The sequence below is a fragment of the Sylvia atricapilla genome, chromosome 1 (assembly GCF_009819655.1).
Source record: "Sylvia atricapilla isolate bSylAtr1 chromosome 1, bSylAtr1.pri, whole genome shotgun sequence".
In the NCBI taxonomy this organism is placed as follows: domain Eukaryota; kingdom Metazoa; phylum Chordata; class Aves; order Passeriformes; family Sylviidae; genus Sylvia; species Sylvia atricapilla.
In genome coordinates, this window is record NC_089140.1 from 6,669,424 (window position 1) to 6,691,275 (window position 21,852).

General features: G+C 41.1%; 1 protein-coding gene and 1 long non-coding RNA gene across 3 annotated transcripts in view; one reads left to right on the forward strand and one right to left on the reverse strand.

Moving 5' to 3' along the window:
• Window positions 1–21,852, forward strand: part of LOC136358485 (uncharacterized) — a 1,172,843-nt gene that overhangs the window by 276,681 nt on the left and 874,310 nt on the right. The gene's annotated exons all lie outside the window — the stretch shown is intronic.
• XRCC2 (X-ray repair cross complementing 2) lies at window positions 397–14,583 on the reverse strand. Of its 2 annotated transcripts, none has more exons than XM_066314345.1 (3): window positions 14,521–14,583; window positions 10,071–10,152; window positions 397–4,530 (listed from the first exon to the last, which is right to left on the reverse strand). In XM_066314345.1, the coding sequence occupies exons 1-3, from the start codon at window positions 14,557–14,559 to the stop codon at window positions 3,815–3,817; spliced, it is 837 nt and encodes a 278-aa protein (XP_066170442.1). In that variant the 5' UTR covers window positions 14,560–14,583; the 3' UTR covers window positions 397–3,814. The 2 variants fall into 2 exon arrangements, with proteins under 2 accessions (XP_066170442.1, XP_066170437.1); XM_066314340.1 differs by lacking the exon at window positions 14,521–14,583 and adding an exon at window positions 11,145–11,652.

A 21,852-nucleotide genomic window follows, 5' to 3' on the forward strand; every position in this document is an offset into this window, starting at 1 on the left:
TATTCATAGCCCAGTGCCACTCTGCTGTCTCCTCTCACACACAGGGATGGCCAGACCTTTGATTTCAGAGACTGCTGCAGGGCATGTTTTCCACCCTGATCGTGCACATGCATTGTACTCATGCTCCTTTACCTGTCTGAAAATTGTTGCCATTGCCGAAGTCCTCCAAGCCCTTCCAGTGCCTCCCCTTCTTTACAAAATGCAGGGGTCCTGTGCTACTCTGTAGTTGTTGGCACCAGTCTGCAGCTGTTACACGGGTGAGAATTCACTGCAACTTCCTACACCAGCTGGAATTTGGTGCTGTGGCACAGCTTTATCCTGAGGTGGCTGTTAAGTTTGGCATCAGGATTGGTGTTGCCCACTGCCCCAGTATGGTACTTGCACATCAAAAGCCCATTTGAATAAAGAGGTTTAAGAGACATTTTATTAGAGCAGCCTCAGAAAAGTAAAAAGTCACATTCCTCTTCAGACACATCTAAGGCTTCTATACAGCTGCCATCAAAGTGGTATTTCTTCTTCCTCTGTCCTTGCTCTCCAGCAGAAATACAACTGCAGCTATGTTTCCACGGGAGAACATTTATCTTCTGCCATTTCCAAACTCCAGAGAAACTTAAGTTTCTGAGATTAGTTATATAAGAAAAAGGAAGCTTGAATTTTATGTGCAAGTGCAAACTTAAACCAAGCAAATTGTTATTTGTATTTTCTCTATAAAAAAGCCTAGGAATACAAATGTAAAACTCAACATTTTCTTTCCAGGTGTCCATAGAAATACTACTTTAGTAGAAAATAAATATAAAACCTGCAAAAGACCTTAATTTGGTTTTGCTAAGAAGACCTCTCGTTATGAAAAGGATGGGGGAAAGGGTGAACTAGTTCCTCTTTATTTCAAGCCTGCTGCTTTAATTCCATGTTGCATATGAAACAACAAACAAAATTCTAAGGAATGTAAAAAGTTCCTGTGCCTACAAAAGCCTTAATAATACCACCCTGAGCTGAAGAACAATGGCACTGACATGAAAGCATTTTCATTTCTAAGAAACACTTGGCTAAATCAGAGTTCAGGAATACATGTATTCCATGCTCTTCTGCAGATTTAGCACAGACCTACTAACACAAAATGTGTTTCCTCCCTGGGAGACTGAGCTGCAGCAGCTCAGGGCACCTCAGGTGAGACAGTGGGCTGGAGACAGGGTGGTACCTCAGGTCTAGGTGAAAGAGGAGGATCTGCATTGAAGATTATTCCAGGGATAATGCTACATTTCGTACACAGTTCCTGGCTCACAAGGATGGACTGTGGTCGCCACAAACCACAATCATTACAAGATTTTGAGAAAATTCTCTATTTAAAAAATGGCAAGCCCCATGTTTAATACCCACAGAGCATTAAGGTACAAACAAAATTGCTGCTTCCCGGGTTCTTTATCACTGCATCTTTCTGAGACTTGTATCCTAAAGGTTCGTTTTTCCAAATGGCATAATTCTGGCAGAGGATGAGGTCAGTGAACTCCCAGATTATGTACTGCCTATCTCTCCTGCAGCATGACAGGGATATGCAGATGCTCAGCACCTCAGAAATCCAGACTCACTATACAGCTAAAACAAATGTGCAGAGCATGAATTACCAGAGAATTTTAAAAACTGTCTGCATTCAAAGTAAAAATAAAACTGGGAAATTTCAAAATTTCCTGAGGTGCTCTTTTTGATCAACTAGAATTTTGGCTTAGTTTCAATTTAGGCATTTCTTTTATAGTACAATGCAAAATACAAACTACATTGTGAATAATATAAAAGCTTTTTTTCCAGACAGGGAATGCCAGAACATATCCATTGTTTTTTTTTTTTTTTCTCAGGCATATTCTTTAGCAAGTATGATTTTATGAAGAAGTTAATCATCAGTGAAGCTGTATTGTCCAATGGAGAGGGGGGCTGTTTGGTCTTGATTTTTTTCTAGTAGAAATTACATAGTCCTAGAATTTTCAGATTTTAAAAGTTCTTTAGTTCTACTTGAAATTTTCCATTCTTTTTTACAAATAATTCAGCAATGCCAATGAATCATAATTCACAGTGGAAGTGTCTACTCATGGTAAACTTGGATCCACTCTAGGCTGAATGGTTGTTATATATTTTTTCATGGCTTTAGGTACTTATGCAGGTTTTGAAATAAAACACATATTAGTGCTGATGGATGAGAAAGTACAAATGAAGTGACATTCTATAAAATCATCAGCTCTGGGGAGATGTTGAAAAGGCAAAGTTCGTTCGTGTGTCAGAACAAAAGAACTGATGGAGTGAAGAAGTGATAAGATGGAAGGTTTAAAATGAGAAGGGAAAAAAGGAAGTTTCCCCACAGAAAGAATAATTAAACTGAATTCATTGTGAACAGACACAGTGGAACCCAAGAGGGTAACTCAACTATACTCAGCTGGGATTCCAGACATACATTCAGCTTGAAAAAACTGCTTCAGAAGTCAGGAAATTCAAAGGTAAGTGTCTCACAACAGAGTTTTTTAGGCATCTTCCTCAAAAAGATAGTGAGCTAGATACTTCTTCTTAATATGCATTTTTGTTATTAATCTCTTCAATCTAAACTATAAAACGTGCTGTGCAACATGACTGAACAAACATCGCTGTGAGAAGTATTTCCCCCTTGTTTGAGTAATTTGAATTTGTAAGCTAAAGTAAGTTTTTGTATTAAATAATGTACTGTGTGCAATTTTCTTTCTTGTAAAGCACTTTGAAGCTTTCAAAGGGCATTCTAGGTTCATAAATAATGTGGTGTTCTTTGCCAGAACTGTAGGGCATTTCTCATAAGTTCTGAATCTTCTTTGCCAGAATTGCAACATGTTACATGCCAAATCCTGCACATAAATGTTCTACATTTGGCAAATACATATTGGTAAAGACCAGAGGCATGGCATTCCTGGATTTCTTAGAGAGAGTGGGGAAGGGAAAGAAGTGGGAAGGAATAATGAGGGACGACAGAGAAAAAAGTCTGTGCATCATTTTAAAAAACAGTAAACAATCAAAAAACAACCTCTTCTCCCCAAACAACCCATAACTTGCAGTTAATTATTTTTAAAAGCTAAGGTGTTTGCTGCATGCAGCATAAACTCACAGGTACCCAGAGCTGGGGCTTTACTCTTCCTTGAGTTATGGAAATCGGGCCTCTATTTCTTTAATAGCTGAAGATTCCTCAATGCCAGACGTTTGTAAGGGTCAGAACACCTGCAATCCCTGCTCCTCTGAGCACTCACTAAGGTAAATGCAGAGGCTGAGAGCCAGGAGCAGCAGCAGTCAGGATCACCACTGTTGAACAGGCTGTGAAAATGAATCCTCTTCTTCAGGCAAAATCAGCCTTTTTTAGGCCCAAAGCTACAGGGAATAAACCAAGGCCAGTGTTTATAAAGAGTGAACTCTGGCCTCCCTGCAACCTCTACCACAGACAAGCAGGCTCCTACTTCTGGAGCCTGGAAGAAAAGGAGTGTAAAGCAGCAAGGCCCAGAAATTCCAACAGGCATTTGGCCACGTAGGCTAGATGGCTGAAGGACACCAGGACTTAATGGGTCTTTGGTTACCATTTTCTTGATTAAGCACAAACAAACAATGTCAGAATTCCTCTATAGTTTGGCTGAATTGCTGAAGTGATTCAAAAATTATACCATTCCCTGCCCTTCACTGAATTTCAAGAAAATGTTGACAACAATTATTAATCACCCAGCAACAACCAGCTAGTTGAAAAGTTACTAAAAGCTACTTAGACCTAATCAGGCCTTAATCACCAGGATTTGAGAAACATTTACAAAATAAACTGATGTTAAAACTGAACTCCACATTCTGCAACACTAAATGAACGTTTTACTGTCTGATGTCTTTTGAGATGGCAAGAAACTACAGTAAAACCTTTACTGTTGGCAGAATTACATTGCTTAGAGAAAAAGATCCTGTGGGTTACCATTTGCTGCCATGATTTACAGAGATATGGTCTGTAGTCTGTATCAGTTTCCTGTGGAAGTTTTAAAGGTAAAAAGCTTTCTGCAGAGTTTGCAGATTTCTGCATTAGTGTCTGTGTTGTTGCAAAGAGGACCAAGTGGTGCTGTGTCACAAGCTTTTCAAGGAAGTTAGCACATTTCTTCAGGTTCATCTCCTGCAAGGTGAGACTCTCCCCTCCGCTGCTTCTGTCTATCCAATAAAAAGCTGATAAACTGTCTAAAAGCAAAACACAGAGCGAGGGGTGAGCGCAGAACAGGTTTTCCAGAGAGTAGAGAGTGAGGAGTAACTGAGTGCTACTGCTGCAGCTCACAAGGAAAAGCCTCCCCAGGCACTGCTTTATCATCTCCTCTGTCCCTTGCGCCAGTCTGTTCTCCAGAATGGTGACCAGGCGGAGCATATCGAAATGGAAATCTGTGTCAACAAACATGACTTCTACCTCCAGTCCTCCTTCTGCTTTGGGAAGGATGCAGCGGGCTGTAAGGTGATAAAGCATTTCTGTTTTGCCCGTCCCTTCTGGGCCATGGAATTCAATAACATCTCCTGTTCAAAGACAAAGCAGCACGTGGTCAGGTAAGAGCATTTACAGCCCAGAGTTGGTTTTCAGTGTTTTCTGAACCAATACTGACTATTTCACAAATTGAGAAATGCATTTTATTTGACATTCATAAAATTGTTTACATCCTGGTTAGCATATACCAAAATACATTTCAGTTTTCAAGAAAGGCCTCTAAAGTGAAGTTAATCAACTGTGAACAAAGGTTGAAAACCTCTGCCAGCACCATCAAGGAGACTTCCATCAATAAAAGGTTGGCAACTGGATTTCATCTGTACCATTACAGATGAAGATGAAGACAGAAGAGCAAACTGCTACACAAAAGTGGCCAAGAAACCATCTACACTATGCACACACAAACAGGAAATTACAAAGTAGAGGACAAAACAAAAAATTGACATATTAGAGGTAATTTCACATAGATGTCACATGCTGCATGTCCCAAGATTCCTGCAGGAACCTGTGACTGGTGAAGAGAACACCAGTAAGTGTATTTGGCACATATATTCTACTGTGGTGATAATAATGTGAAACTGCTTCTTTTGACAAGGGAAACTCAGGGATTCCTCCAACTCCAGGCAATGCCTCTGTCTGAAGCAAAGGATCTCTGTTCATAAAAGGATTCAGCCTAATTACCTCATCCATGTGGGTCATAAAATACATATCATAAAAATTTAAAATGTTAATTAAAAACAGCATTGTGCTTCATTAGGAAACCAGTTCTTTTGCTGGATGTGAATACAAGATACTATAAAGCCCTATCCAAAGTCTTCTGATGTCTTGTACCAGAGTACTCTAGAAAAAGTTCATTTATTAGCTGCTTTTTATAAATTTCTAATTTTGGGAACTGGATTTTTTTTTTAATGACGTTTTGGATTTTACAGGCAGAAGGATAACTACATGCAGTAAGAGAATCACACAACTGTAATTGCAGGAAGGTGAGAGATTTCCATGGCCTTGGCAAGTGCAAATGGCATAACAGCTTTCCATAGGGGGATGTGAGAGTAGAGAATTAACTACAACTTCCCTTAAACATGTTTGTGCCTGCCTGAGTTAACAGGGTTTTTTCAAGTCACTCACTGCTCAGCTTCCAGAGGATGTCCTCATTGACAAATGTCTGCGTCAAGATGCAGTTTGGAATGAGGGGAGGAGGAAGGTAGGGAAGAAACCAAGCTCTTCTCCCTTTGCAAGTGTTAAAAACAATTTACACCTGATGTGACGAGTCTGTCCATTTCAGTGACACTCAGAAATACCATTTCTGTGAATTTCTGATACTTTGAAATTTATTAAAAAGCTTGATTGCCTCCCTTACTAAGCTCTTCTGAATGGCTCCCTCACTTTCTGAGATGAAAGAAAACTGCACTTCCTGGGACATAAGTGTTTCTTTTCTCTTCCTGTCCAGAGGTTGCAGAGCCCAACTCTGACACTTGCAGCCAGTGGCTCTGCTGTCACACAGCCCGTGTCAGACACGACCACACCCTGGCAGGGTGAGATACCAGCTTGTAAGAACTCCTCCTAAAAGTGCTGGGTAGGTCATTCCCTCATATTTTGTGTTCTGAAATATTTTAGAACAATTGCGTAAGGCAGCTCTTGATAAGGAACAAAGTGTATCTTTTGCCACTGGCTGTGGCACGGAACTTCTGCCACCCTGACTGGCACTTCTGAATCCAGACCAATTACTGAGTGGGGCCAACAGGCAACAGACTGCTTCACCTGCCTTTAACAGCAAAATATGACCTGCTGGATTCAAAAATTCTTCTGGGAAATAAATGCTTCCCTTTTTCCATTTGAAGACATTCTAGCAGGATGTCTGTGTGCTACAGAATGACACTGGGTGAGGGTTTTTTATTGGCAAAACGAATAAAACTTATTTAAGTAAAAATTCCAAGTTGAATGACAAAAATCATTCTCAGAGGTGGTAGTGGTGGTTCATAAAAGTGAACAGCAAGACAGCCAAGCACCCCTTAAAGTTTGTTCAACATTGCTGAGAGATACACAGCTGCCTTGTAGCTTGACCAAGGCACTTAAGTTACTCTGAAAACAGTAACAGCTTGGACTGCAAGAAAACCTCAAGAGAGCTGGGGATTTCTGTGCCTTCCTGATTATCCAAGAGGCTGCCCACAAGAAGAACGGGTGCAAAACAGGAGCCATTTATAGCAACATCCATAAATGTAGGGCTTCATTGAATTAGCAACCAGGCTGTTACAGTAAGATAAGAGGGGAAATTCATTTCTCTGGATCAGAGAGGACAAACCATGACACAGCAAAGGAGGAAGTGAGGCCAGCAACGTTTTCAAGAAGCCTCTGACATGCTGACAGTAGGTCACAGAAGAAACTGAGCGATCAGGACTAGCATCATCCATTAATGTCAAAACAGCTTTGAAAGGAGGATTAGTAAAAAGATACTGTCACAGGATGAGAACAGGCTGAGAGGCAGAGCAGGAACAGCACTTCAACAGGGAAGAAAGTTAATGGAAATTTTTTCAATTAAGAATTGGTGTTGGCAGACATTAAACATATCAGTATATGAATGTTCCATTAGCTTGGCAAAACATGTAGAAGACAAACTAATTGGGTTAATAAAGACTTGAGTTTGTGAAGATTTAACAGATGGAGATGGACGAGCAGAGTGATTTCACAGGAAATTCAGCACTGGTGAATTCAAGAGTTAGGTTTTAAGGAATCCCCCAACACACTGCCTGCCTCAGGGCAGCCTGTGGCCCATTATGAAAAAGAGAACAACAGTTCCCTCCCCTGAATGGCCATGCAGGTTAAACTAAATGATGCTGAAGAAATGTAAATATGTAAGATTAATATATTTTAAACTGAAACACTGTGCTCAGTCCTCGTCATCATTTTGGTGTTATGTCTTGAGTGAGAAGAGCCTTATTTTTGTCTGAAATCAATCCACCAGCAAATGCTGGGTAAACTATTTTTTTAACACTGCAGATACAAACATGCTGTTGGAATACTCAGCAATAACTTTGTGTGTTCCACATTGTAGGCTACCTTGAAGTTCCTGGGCTGGTCATTTACAATACTGTGCAGAAGCTGTCAATAATATTTATACTAGTTGCAAGTGAAATAGAAAGGCCTAATGTTGGGTGTCATGCAATGGGTAAACATCAGAGCCTTACACTGACACCCACACCTTCATGCCAATGGCACAGGGGAAATATGACTGGCAATAGTGGAAGATTATTTAATGCTTGTGTCTCTTTTGCTCCATTCCAGAAGAGCTTAAATGGTATGTAATTAATGTACTTATGTGCTCTTAAATATGCAAGTCCATCATAATTAGAAGCAGTGGTTAGAGTATCACATTAATACCTATATTACCTGTCCCTATTTTACAGTACCCTGACATGCAAGTTATGAACACTCAACTAAAATGTAACCTTTGGATAGCTTATTGAAACTTCATATATTTGTTCAAATTCCACCAGAAAAAAAAGAATAATTTAGGTCTTTGCATTGCTTTAATCACAGCATTTTAGATGAAAAGCTCTTCAGTATGGACTTCATGGGCAACATATTACAGAATTCCACAGTGACACACTAAAAGTCAAGTTCATGACAAATGGAGAGGTAGGCCTTCAACAAGGGATTTAAGACTGAATAATGAGAACACACATCAAAATAACACATGGGCTCACATGACTACTGTGGTATTAAAAGACAAAGCAAAAACGTAATAAAAGGTGAAGTCCATTTATATATATACAGCTAAAGAGCTGTGCTAATATGTTAGGCAGCTTCATTAATGTCAGCCAAAAAGCATGACCAATACGGGTAATAATTGATACCATTTGTTGGAAGCAGAAGGAAAATACAAGTGCTTCAAAAGCTCAATGACTCTGTTGGCACAGAGAAACCAGTGATGAATTTTAGAAGGTTTCCAGTCATCTTAGAACTGAGGTTCTGGAACAGTCTTCAGACAGACATGAAGAGCCTATAAAGCTTTAAGAGCAAAGCAGATAATTTGACATGAAATTCTGTAACTCTGTGGACTGCAGCAAGGGGAGTTAGTGATCCCCAAGGAAAGATCTTAAAATCTGTTTGACAAGTTCATAACCAGTCCAGTCTCAAACATTTGTTTGTTGTGTGTAAAGCTGACTAAAAATTACCAAACATCCAGATGAAAAGATTAATATTTATGTTTTGAAAAGAATACAGTAATATCTTCTAAAATAATTAAGAATTTGAGAGCCTTGTGAAGCATACACCAATTTTACTCTTGGCCCTTAATTCTTCTTGTGAGTAACACAGCAGTTCAGAAATGAGAGTATTTAAATATTCTTCTGTGCTCTACTTGCACAGAAGTATTTAGCAGTATTTCTCTGCCCTTTATCATTGTTATGTCACATTGGAAACTTTTGGGGCAGGAATTAAGTACTGCTAAAGCCCACATGTGTCCTCTAGTGCTGCAAAACAATACACAAAGGGTCTCACAGTGACTGTGTTTGAAGACTAAGCATCATCTCTCATTCAATTATCCTGATTCTTTTTATTGCTTTTTCTGCTCTTTCTTTTGAACCTTCCATATCTATGGGAATTCAAACTGCAGACAAGTGTGCTGCTAACCACTGAAGCCACATACTTGTCCTATGAAATCCACTCACTCATAGATAAATTCCACAAGAGTAGTACCTCACCACTGGTCCTGACAGTTTGCCACTCATATGTAATTTTTAATTTATTTTTTTAGTCTTGAGTAATCAGAGTTGTCTCTTCCATTGTGAAATTAATGAAATTTCCCACAATCTGGAAAATCAGTCTGACTTCCTGAATAGTGTGTTAATTTCTGTTTAGTTCACTAACTTCTTTCATTAAAATATCCAGCCTTGATCTTAAAATTTCTTGTACTGGTGTCATTGAAAGGTTAGCCCATTTCTCCAATCTGAAATTCTCATTCATTCACTGAAGGTCTCTGTGAGCCATGTTGATCCTGACACTGTGAACTCATTCAACTAATTAGTACCTGTGTCCATAATGGAATTGTTTATGAAGTTCTATCTAAGCATACTTAGGATTTTTTAGGTCAGGACTGAATGGCTTGATGACTTGGCTTCACTGAAGAAAACTGTTTGCTCATGGCCCTTATCCTGACTTACCCAGACAGCTCTATCACTGAACTCTTTGCTATTTATTGAACCTCATGTTCTTTGCAAATTTCTGCAGTTATGACTTTGTGGTGGTTGTCTAGACCACTGATGAAAAAAAACAAACAAAGAGGTTTAATGACAGACTCTAGAACAAATTGCTGGAAAACTACTGACACTGACCAATGTGCTTGGTATTTACTCACCTACACCTGTGTTTTGATAGGCATAAAGTAGATTTTTAAGGCCAATTTAATAATGTTTGGAAGGGTGACTTTGCATTGTTCCATTTTATCTAGTTTGCATAGAACTACATCAACAATTAAAATTCTGATCTAGGGCAAATTAATTTACTTGTATTCTTATCTCTGAGAATACTTTTACATGAACATTGCTCCATAAATGGGATAAAGACACATTTTTACCATGAACAGGAGATCCTTCCTCAGCAAACAGATAAGGTTCAAGATTCTTCAGAGAACTTCTGCCCTCAAGTCGTGCAAGCAGCTTTTAAAGAAAAAACGAAGAGCCATGCTGTTAATTTAAAATAATGGACCTCAGGAAACAAATTTAAAGGATTCTAAGAACTGACCGTTTTCCAGGACAGTCCTATGGAAAGATTAGCCTGATTTAAAGAATGTTTTCATAAATACATATGGAAATGTATGGTCTGGAGTACAGCAACAGAAGGGCACAGCCTTACAAACAATGAGCACACAGATTCAGTGGCAATGAGGACCAGAGACATGGAGAGAAATAAAGTTTAAAAAGCTGTGCAGGGACATTAGTGAGAGGGATCATCTCCAGAACACTGCAGTGCTGCCATTCCAAAGAACAAAGGGAAAGAACATCATTTGTAACAACCATCAACTCCAAAAGAGAAAATACTGGCTAAGAGGTGAAACCTTACCCATCATCAATCCCCTGAGCCAGCCTCTCTGAGCATTTATAAGTAAAACCATGTGCATTTCACCTGAAAAGTTACACAGGACTCCTCTGGGCTGCAATCCTATTATATAATAGTTACTTGTTTAAACAGAGTATGGATTAAGAATGTTCAAAAGTAATTAGTCACTAGTGGCTCTGCAAGAACCTTTCTAAAGCAAGCTTGAATTTGTTGAGCAAGTTTTCCAAAGCCCCTCGTAAAGTAAGCCCATTGTAAAACTAATTAGTTCAAAGATCATGGACAGTTTCTTAAATTGAGAGGTATTTGCATAGCAAGTAGACAGGTATTCACAAAACCTGTGTTATTAGCAGTTCTGGCACACTGTGCAAAGTGAGAATGAACATTTTCCCTGGTACTAGAGCTGCAATTCCCCACCTGTATTAGCACAGTCAAGAAAGGACATCATTGGGATGCTGAGTGTCACCAGAGCACCCACCCTGGTGACAAATACTACATTCTTCAAGACGCCCAGCTGTCATTTAAAGATGTGAACAAAACAAATGCTATTCAGTTTTATCCCATCCTCGAGACCAAAAAAGCAGTGAGCACACACCTTCAAACAACTGCTGCTTTCTCTTGCTCTCCCCCTGTTGCTCGTCACATCCGTGAACATTTGCTCTGAATGATCTTAACATTTCTTTGAACAGTTGTGTGTGTGTTTGCCTTTAACAGTAAAATGAAACTACATTAAATAGTTCTGAATTTACTTCAAGTGGTCACAATGGGAATCTAAGTGTGACATTTTCATTGACATTTTAAAAGTCCCTTCCATTAACAAAATGTCAATGTGTTTGCCTTGGCCTCTTCACACATATCGAGGAGAGTTTTCTGACTTGTCCTCTGAAGGGCCAAAAAAACACTTGAATTGACCTTGCTCTGGATCAGCAGATCCTCCTGGTACACTTCACACATTTGTGCAGCACAGAAAACACACAGTGAACTCCTGGGAACCAGCTGGGTTCCATGATCTGGACAAGCAAAAATCCAGATGGATGTATGTACATAAGAATACAGGAACGTAACTGGGGGCACACAGACCAGCAGCTCTCAACTACCAAGAGGCCTTTGGCAGACCCTACACATGCAGCTCTTCTGTGCAAGCTCTTTGGCCACCAGTGAGGAGAGGCTGCACCCACTGGGGAGAAGAACCAGGAATGTCTCACCCTTTCATCAGCAGTGGAAGTTGAGGGAAAGAGGAAAACCACCACAGGCTGCTGCTTTCTGATGCTCTTTGTTTCTTAGCAGAGGAAACACACAGGGATAACAGGGGCTCAGCGATGGGCACTGCTGGGGTCAGCAGCCACAACTACTGCTGGCCTCAACACACTGCTGCAGCCTCCTGCTCCTAAATTAAATTATACATTAACAAATATACCCTCTGCAGTTCATTTTTTCTGGAACAGTGAGGCCCTGTCTCCTCTTAAACTATCCTTAAGTTTACTGAGAGAGCTCTGGAAACACACAGTAAATTGATCGCTATCATTTAAATACGAATCTGCCGTTATTTAGATGACAAATTTATATATTAATTTTAAATAACTACAGGTGCTTTCTCGGAGCACTGCTCATGTAGGTAATTTATGGTAATTTGCTGATGATAGTGCACCTGTGTTTTTATCAAGCTTGTATTTACTTCCGAGCTCTGAAGCAGAATCTCCAAAGGCACTTGCCTCATTAGTGCCATGCTGGGAGCAACAGGGTTCCTGGCAGAAACAGCCAACAATTTTCCTTCAACTCTCACAAAGGTTTGTCCACACTGCAGCAGAAGTGATGGAAGCAAAGCTGAGCTGAGACACTGCACAGGCATCCCTCACCTCTGCCCACATTACAGACAGGGACAGCTCGGGCTGTTCCAAATGGAGCAAGAGCCACCCTGGCTCTGTTCCAGCAGAGGCATTCCCGTTTGCCTCCTCACGTGTTCTTCTGGAAAATCAGAGGGGGAGAAATCTACAGCATGTAAAGGGTAATTTGGAGGGCGGATGTCAGGTGTCCCAAGCTTTGTCACACACAATGTAACAGGACACAGCAGTAGAGCACGGCTGGAGAGAACCTTGGAGTAGGAAGAGCTTAGGAAAAAAAAATCCCAAGTCAAATTCAAATCCCATTTTAGAGACTTCAGATTGTATAATCGAAGTGTAGGTGCTCATTTATTCCTCCATAAGCCTCTCTCCTTTTTTTCTTTTTTGCACAAAACACCACCCTTTAGCAACCTGCTAGTGGTAGCTCCTCACTCTTAGGTGCTCTTTGGAAATGTAATTATGCCACCGAGAAACTGCACAAATGTGCAGCTCCATGTAGAGAACAAGCTGTACAGCAAAAGTTCAGCAGCAGCTGGGTTAAATGTCATTAATGACAAAGCTGATGAGACTCAAATATTTCAGCTATGCCTTTTCTAATTTATCGTCCTTTTAATACACAAATATGCATGTGGACAGTCGCACTGACTAATGCATGACACGCTCATACTCTGGGTTTCACCAGAGCTGTGCAGCAATGGAAGCACACACGTAGGTCTTGTCAGGAATGAGAGATTACTTCATTAAAATGTTAAAGAAATTCAAATTAAATACTCCAGCTCTGGTAGAGGCTGTGAGCTAACCTACAGGCTATTTACACATACAAACCTATCTCGAGTACTAGACAAAATTTAATTCTCAACCACTATAACCACTCTGACTGAGCTTTTGTAAACTTTGGGCGTGAAGACATAGGCAAGCTATTTATCATTACTTTTATTGTGATATACCAAAGGTGTTTTGCAAGAAGTTCTAATTCACTGGATTAATTATATTCAATAATAAAAGCACAATACTGCGGTCTCAGTATAAATCAGTAAGATCTGACTTCATGCATGAGACTATTTAAAGAAGTATTGTTTTAAATTAAGTGTTTTCTGTTTCAAGTGCTTTTACCATTTTTTGTCTGGACACTGTGTTCATACATTGGCTTTTCTTAACCCATTGTCAGCTCCTCCCTTGTTCCAGGCTGGATATCCATCCACTGCAGCCCCCGATGCCATGTGCATTCCCCATTGGCACCACTCACGTGGACAAATAAATGCATTTATCCCTTGGACAAAGAACACAGCCCATGTCCTTAATTTCTGTTTATTTGCCAATAGTGGACATCCGGTACTATTTTTTTTTAAAGTGTCAAAAGGGCTTAAAAGCTCAAGTCCCACTACAAACCACACAGAGCTTTAACAAAAAATAAGTGTTATCACACTCTCCTGTTTTAGGTGAACTATGCAGCATATTCTGGTACAGTTACACAGAAATCTCCAAACAATTAAGCTGCTGATGGTAAGTGGAAGTATCTAACAAATAAAACATCCAGAAATGAAAAAAAAAAACCCAAAAAAAAAAACCAAAAAAAACAAAAAAAGCAACCTAATAAAACAACTCAACAAAATCCCGAAATTCAAACCTCTTTTCTCCTAAAGAACAGGAAAACAATTTCACCTTACATAATGTTTATTTATAGAATCGAAAAGTTGGAAGAGACCTTTAAGATCATCAAATCCGAACCTTTAAATGAAACCTTCCTCACAGGTCTTCTTCCTTAGGCATCCCCTCGAAAGCTGGGGAGGGGAGCGCCAAGGGGATATTTATAAATGATTTACCGAGACACCTGAACCAACCTCCCCCCGTGCCGCAAGACGGCGGAACAAAGGCGGAACAGGGACCCCGGGGACGCTGATCCCTCTCAGGAAATCCACGGGGAAAAGCTCCGCGCTCTTTCGGCGGCGGAACTCCCTCCCCCTCGCACCGCCCCTCAGGAGGCCCGGCGGGGGCTGCCCCGCGCCCGCCCCGCGGGGATGGGGATGAGCGGCGAGGCTGAGCGCTCCTCTTGCCCCCGGAGAAGCGTGAGCTCCCCGCCCGCGTTCCCGGGCCCGGGGCTGAGGGGAGCGGGCGGCGGCCGCGCCTCACCTGCGTGCCCGACTCCGCCCCGCCGAACGCGTCAGCCATGGCGGCCCCACAGCGCCGCCGCCCGGCCGCGCCCTCTGCGCCTGCGCGGCCCCGCCCCCCGGAGCGCGGGGGGGAGCCTGAGGGGTGAGGAGTCGCGGGTTCGAGTCCCGCCTCAGGCTCAAGGCACGGCCGCCCACCGGCCCCGCCCTTTGTATGCGGCTTGGAAGTTTTTGGAGCCGGCTGCGAGAATCGCAGAGTCAAATAGGTCGGAAAAGTCCTCTGAGGTCGTCGAGTACAACTTATGACCGAACACCACCGTGTCAAGCAGGGCGCTGAGTGCCATGTCCAGTCTTTGCTTAAACACCTCCAGGGACAGTGACTCCGCCGCCTCCCTGGGCTGCCCATTCCAGTGTCTAAAAACTCCTTCTGACAATAAATTCTTCCTGGTGTCCAACCTAAACCTCCCCTGGCACAGCTTACAACCGTGTCCTCTCGTCATGTCCCGAGTTACCTGAGAGAAGAACCTGACTCCCACTTGGAGACAAGCTGTTTATTCATTTTTGAGGACTTCCTATAGATGTGTGTTTTTCCTGCTCCTGCTGGAAAGGGGCAGCTGGCTGGGCTGCTGTGACTCAGGGGACAGCTGTGACTCAAGGGAAGCTCGTTCGTGTGGCTGCCATTAAACTCTTGACGCCTGCGAAACTGCTCTTTGCCAAAGCCGGCTATCAATTATGGCTTAAATTAAAAGGGGTCTAGAGTATTTTTAATAAGTCCTTGGAGTGAGCTGGGCTTGTGTGTGATGCTCTGAGGCAGGAGCTGATGGTCAGCAGCAGGAGCTGCTCCTCCCAGACCACGGCCAGTCCACCGCAGTTGTGCAACCTGGGCAGCAAGAGGGATGGGCACAGGGAGAACACGGCAGAACCTGTTTGTTTTTTTCCACAGGCTAAAAGCAAAACCAGCAGGATAAGAATAGCAGCTCCCAGAATCTGCATATCAAAGATCAGTAATGATATAATCACTTTGGGTCTAGCCAGGTTATCGGTGATACTGCACGTCCTTGCTGTTAGGAGGAGAAGCTGATGGTGAAGTTCTCTGTTTCTTCAAAGAAATCATGTTTGTCTATAAAAAAGAGTTTCTACTAACAGGCACCACAACAGAAAACCCAACCTCAGATTCTTTGTTTACTCTTTCAATCCTCTTTCAGCCCAAATCATGCAGCTCCAATAAAAAACACACCGTTGCCGCCACTTGACTTAACTTTAGATGGATGCCATCAGATAGATTTAACCCAACTCAAACCTCTAGTTTTGGTGTCCAGTCCTAATTCTGCTCGTTAAATCCAGAAGGGAGATGATCGCTCTGCACAGCCTGAATAGTCTTTGTCTTTTTCTGTGTGTGGATACACGTGCCAAATTATCAGGAGCATGGAAGGTGGTTCTCTGGTGAGAAAGACTTGGATGGCCGTGGGGAGAGCACAAAATGCAATTACCATTCTTCTGGTTTCATTGTATTGCTTTGCATTTTGGAAGAAGTCAACATAAGGGACAGAATTTTAAGAGCTGTGTGTCTGAGTACAGTTCCTCAGTGGTCTGGGCCATGTTCCCTGGAAGAGTTTAAATTTTTTTGTTGATTAGTAGTGATGGCCCTTGAAGCTGACTGAGGAGTGACCTAACCCAAGAGCAGAGTGGACTCGCTGTGACGACAAAGACGCTACTCACTACATCAAACACCTGATTTTTTTTTATAATTATAGGTTCTTTGTTGCTCTAGTCCTCTAATTAAAGATGTTGCACTAATTTTTAAAAAGTGATTGCTGTTTGAACTTAGAGCCATAAAATATGCAGCACAGATGAATGCCAGTTGACTGAAGCCCACTCCTAACTCATCACTTACCGTTGTGAGTGTCCCAGTAGGGTTCTGGGGGAGCTCTTCTACTGCATGGCTGAACACAGCTTGGGCATTACAATCTAATGCAAAATGAAGTATCACAGTTCAATGGAGATCAAGCAACAAATATTTGAGAGGGGGGTAAAACAGAACTCATCTGAGGAGCAAAACCAAAAAAACAAAAAAAACCCACACACACCAACCCCCCCCCCCCAAAAAAAATCCCAAAACAAAAAACAAAACAAAACCCAAAAAACAACCAAAAAAACCAAAAACAAACCCAAAACCAAACAAAAAAACCCTACACAAAACCCCCCAAAAAACCAACCCCCTCCCCCAATTATATATATTTATATATTTATATAAAGGATTTTTAATAGCTTGAAATAGTTAATACATAATAATTAGTAATGTGTAAATCAAATACACTGGTCACCTTGACAGGCAGATTGCACATCAGCAGTCAGCATTGCTGGCATCTTACCACATTTTGTAATATTTTATCAGAGCTGTCTATGTAGTTCTCATAGTTCATCTTTACCTTTTTGGTTTGTTTATTTTTCTGCCTGCATGGTAAACGTCTTAATTGACCTTGCTTCTTAGGAGAGAAACAGTAACATAGGTAAAGAGAGAAATTCTTTACCGCTGGTTTCAGCAGAACAAGGATTTTAATTGCACCCTCTATTTTTGGGGCTCCTGGTGGGCTTATTTATTTATTTTTATGTCTTTATTAATCTTTATGTCTTTATTTATTTATTAATTTATGATTCATTCTTTCATGTTTTCCCGTAGCGTTTCTGAGTGATAGTGGGCGATCCAGGAGCACAGGATCCCTCCCACCCCTTGCTCTTCCTTCTGAAACAGCAGAATCCTCCTTAAAGCAATCCAGCTCTAAGTAGCTCATGGTATCCAGGGTCTCCATGCCCCAATACACCTGTTTTTACAGGCAGAAAATGAGTGTTCCTTTGTTTGGCATGAGGGGAGCCCAAGGGGGCCCCTGAAGCCACAGCACTGCTCCTGTAGCAATTCAGCAGCAGGAACAAGGCCTTTCCTAATAGCAGAAAGATCAGACTCTAGGGGTGAGCATCTCTGGGTTTTTGAAATGTGTATTCTGGAGAAAACTCCCCTTTCCTAATCTTGATTTTGAACGTCTCCCACACTGGGATCCTGTTATTTTCCAGTACATGGGTTAAAACCTGCATTGTTGCAAGGAAAAGTGAGAGTGCAAGAGAGGAACGTATTTAAAGTGGATTTGCAGCCCTGAGCAAAATTATTTTTTTATTGTATTTTAAAATTATTTTGTATTTTAAATTATTTGCTTATTCATACCTTCACTGTTGTTAATTTCGGCCAGCAGAAGGAAACTGGGATGGGTTCTGGAGAAGGAAGAACTAGCTCAGGTGCCCCAGGGCTGCTGAGAGTCTACTGTATATATAAACAATTACTTTATTTTTAAGGTGCAAAGTCCTAAATTTAAATTACCAGTTGGACTACAATAGTCTCAAGAATTAGACTTTAGATGGCAGTCTAAAGAACTAACAGCCTGTCCTGGAACAAGGCCCAAGGTAAGAGCTTAAACAAAAGGGGAAAAGCATGAAGAAAACCACGATGTTGACAGGAAAGTTAAATTGTGTGAGGATATTTTCAAAAATCACATCAAACTTTTTTATTTAATTTAGTAATAGCTAATTTTGAAACTGGAGTGTAAATGCTTCCTCCTTTGAGCGGTTTTTTTTTTCCTAGCCACAGAGATTTTGCTCCAACATAAGCTTCATCCTTTTCAGTGCATTGTAACTTAATGTTCCCTCAGAAGATTTGTGTGGGTGACATTCCAGCACAAACCAGCTCCAAACAGATCTTCTAGCTTGAAAACAGTTTGTTCATATAGTTGAATTAAACTCTTCCAGTAAATTATTGTTTTCCTAATGAATGTCCAGACTCTTAAATACCTTCATTCCAAAGGTGACAAATTGACTCTTCCAAAAGTCATTACACAAAAGAATTACTCCCAGAAATAAACCAGAAAAGTTTCGAGTTGAGTCTTATCTCCTCCTTTGTGTAGTAATGCTCAAACCCCAAAAGGTTTATCAACTAAAGACCATGTCAAAGTTAGAAGCAGGCCAAAAAAGGATTAATAATAATAACAGAAGTAGTAGTGATAGTAAGAATTAAATCTAAAATATGTGTTGAGTCTCCATGGAGTGAACGCCATCAGATTAGTTGCAACCTCTCTGTTGTGTGACTCCTCCAGTTTCACAAAATTGATTTCAACCTCACTGTTCCAAGTTTCTCTCAATGAGTGAAATGATCTGTCACTGGGTTTTATTAGATTTTTGCTTTTATTTTTTAGAGCAGATGGCTGATTCTTTTTACCTGGAGAGCTGCCACTTTCTTTAGATGCATTTGAGCTTTTTGGTAGTCTAATTTATCTGTTTATTTGAGAAATAAGTAACCTAAATTGCAAATGTGTTATAATTTCACTGACCTCAGAAAAGCTGATAGATTTGCTGCAGAGATTTCCTGAATTTTGTTGAAAAAATAAAAACAACCCCACAAAGAGCAAATAATTTAATCCACTGGTAGCTGGACTGCTAGCCATGAAAAAGCAGGTCCAGGTCTTTATTAGTTCTGGCATCTGTGATCGTAGACTCAAAACATGGTTTAGGTTGGAAGGGACCTTAAAGCTCATCTAGTTCCTGTCCTCTTGCCACGGGCAGGGAACTTTCCACTAGACCAGGTTGCTCAGAGCACAATCCAACCTGGCCTGGAATAGTTTCACGGCCAGTTGCTGGATATTCTGCTTTACTTTTCAGCTTGGAGACTTTCATCAGAAATAAACTTGCTCTGTGTAGCCATTCACACATATTTATGTCTAGATTTCTTATTTGCCTTTCATCAGCTTGTTTTCCTGAGCTGGAATTGCTTCATGTTTGTTTATACCACACTCAACTTTTCTTGCAGCTACTTCTGTCCTGCCTGAATGATTCTGCACTGGCTCACTGCAGAGTTGCTAGATACCCCTTGCTTGGACAGGATTTGTAATGGTGATGCAGCCAGGGGTATTTTCTTGCTTGTCTCTAGGCACAGTTTCAGGTTAGCAATAAGTAAGGCTTACAGAGAAGAGCACGTGATTTGTAAAGCCACTTTCATAGCCAGCACTGCCTACAGATGAAGTTTCTCTTTGAGTACTTGAGCTCTGACCTGCAGCCCATGGAGGGAGAGGTCTTGTGCTTGACCTTGTGAACCTCCCTCTCTGCTCGTTCCCCACTGATGGGAATAAAGAAAATTTTGCCTCAGTCAAACATGACTGTGAAAATGTCCTCTGCCTTCTACAGGGCTGTTCAATGAAGTATGAATGATCTTTCTAAATTCTGCTCCTGTGGGTTACCCTTGCTTGAGTGTTGATGCCCTTACAAGACCCAGGTTTTACAAAGAATCCATGAAGGCACTATGCCCCTGCTAAGAATTCACACAATTCCTAGGCCTGTCGATAGGAGTGAATCAGTATCTTAATTAATTAGCTATTTATGCTCCCCTAGGCACACTGCTAACAGGGCATCCTCTAGTAGGGTTGTTGGCACTGAGTTCAAGCTGACTGATATTTCTTGGTAAAAAACAAACCACAATTTGCCTGTGTGGTACAAAGAACTAATGGTACATTTCAAGTGGGCAAGAGAAATAACTGTATAATCCAGGCCATTTCTTTTTTTTTTTTTTTTTCTTTTCTTTTTTTCTTTTCTTTCTTTTTAACTGACTAGAGAATTCCCATTTTATCCTTTTTACACAAATTTAGCATTAAAGTTTCTGTTTTCTGTAATCCCCATGGACCTCCTGTCAGTGTGGAATATACATCTATTTCTTTTCTTTTTGATCTTAACACTTGTAAGTAATAAATAATTGATTGCCCAAGGAATTCTGGGAATATATTCAGCCTTAAATTGAGCACTAAACTATTTGCAAATGTGCTTAGGCACTAGCCCAAAAGATACATCAAAAGAATGTCAATGGATATTGGGAAGTGAAGTGCCATCATATGTTGGAATTAGGAAGCATAAAATATAAGTGGAGCGATAACACTGTCAGATCTGCTGCCAGTAGTAATAGAAAAAGGTATGTTTTTATAGAAGGCTATAAACTGTTGTTCAAGCTACACCAGACTTTTACCTCACTCCAGACCCTGTTCAGGGAATGCCTTGTTTTTGACTGTTGTCTTAAAACTGGGACTTGACAGTGCTCTTATCCCAGAGATACCTAAAGCTGAGCCTGAACAGCCTGTGAGCTCCATCTGTCAGAAGGACCTGGGGTACATTTACTGCACTCACTGCCCATCTTTGGCACTGCAGACAGGTTTTTCTGAGGCAGTCTGATTTCACCACGGCTCCAAGCCCCCACATCAGCTTGCTCAGTAAAGTGACCAAGTCTGTCCTGCTGTGGGTAAACTGTAGGGTCTGAGCTAACCTCACTACACCTTCACTGCTGTGCTTCCAGCAGAGTCAGATCCCAATATCTCAATATCTGTGAATAAATTTAGGTGTTGTGTGATGTTGGCCTTGCCACCTACCCCTGAAACTCAAGTCTGCTCTTCATGGAGCACATCCTTTGGGAATCCACTTACAAACACACAAATGGTAACAACAAGATGGTAACGACAAGGAAAAGTGAGGATGGATTTATTTACCAAAGGTAAATTGTTCTTGACCAGCCTGGTTGCTTTTTATGGTGAAATGACTGGCTAAAAAGATGAGAGAATGGATGCAGTACATAATCTCTTTAGTAAGGCTTCTATAGCATCCTTATCTGGAAGATGAGGAACTACAGCCTGGATGAACAGACTGTTAGATCAGTTGAAAACTGACTGGACCATGAGGTTTGAAGAACAGTTATCAGCAGCCCAAAACTCAGTAGCTGTGTACCCCAAGATTGGTGGTATTCAATATTTTCACTGTGATCAGTGAGAATGCAAATTCTAAAAACCTGTGTGTGATGCTAAACTAAGGGAAATGATCAGCACCCTGAACAACAGAGCTTCAGTCCAGAGGAACTGAAAACACCTGTGGAGTGGAACTTGAGACATTCAGTAAGGAGTGTGAAGGCTGGTAGCTGGAGCAGAATAACCTCATGCAGCAACACAAACTGGAAACTTATTGTGAAGTGTGGAAACTCAGAGCAAATTTGAGACTAAGGGCCACAGTTTTCATCTTGGGAGATTGAAACTGCACATTAGCAGAATTTCTTCAGTAGGAGGAAAAAACAGCACTGGAATACATTTTTTGGAAGAGTTGTGAACTCTTGGTCCTTGAAGGTTTTCAAGATTCAGCCAAATAAATACACGGCTGGTTTGATTTATAGTTGGTGACAGTCTGGCTTTGAGTGGGAGGTTGGCTTAAATGGCCTTCAGAAACTTATTCCTGTTTCTCTGATTCTGCAATCCTTGTTTCCACATAGCAGACAGAGGAGGTGAGTTTA

Excerpts from the sequence above, each read along its gene's own strand:
- XRCC2 (XM_066314340.1), bottom strand. The coding sequence starts at position 11,204 with ATGTTCACGGATGTGACGAGCAACAGGGGGAGAGCAAGAGAAAGCAGC. Across the intron at positions 10,153-11,144 it reads AAAGCAGCAGTTGTTTGAAG|CTGCTTGCACGACTTGAGGG; the intron begins GTGTGTGCTCAC and ends TTTCTTTAAAAG. Across the intron at positions 4,531-10,070 it reads GGAAGGATCTCCTGTTCATG|GAGATGTTATTGAATTCCAT; the intron begins GTAAAAATGTGT and ends GTCTTTGAACAG.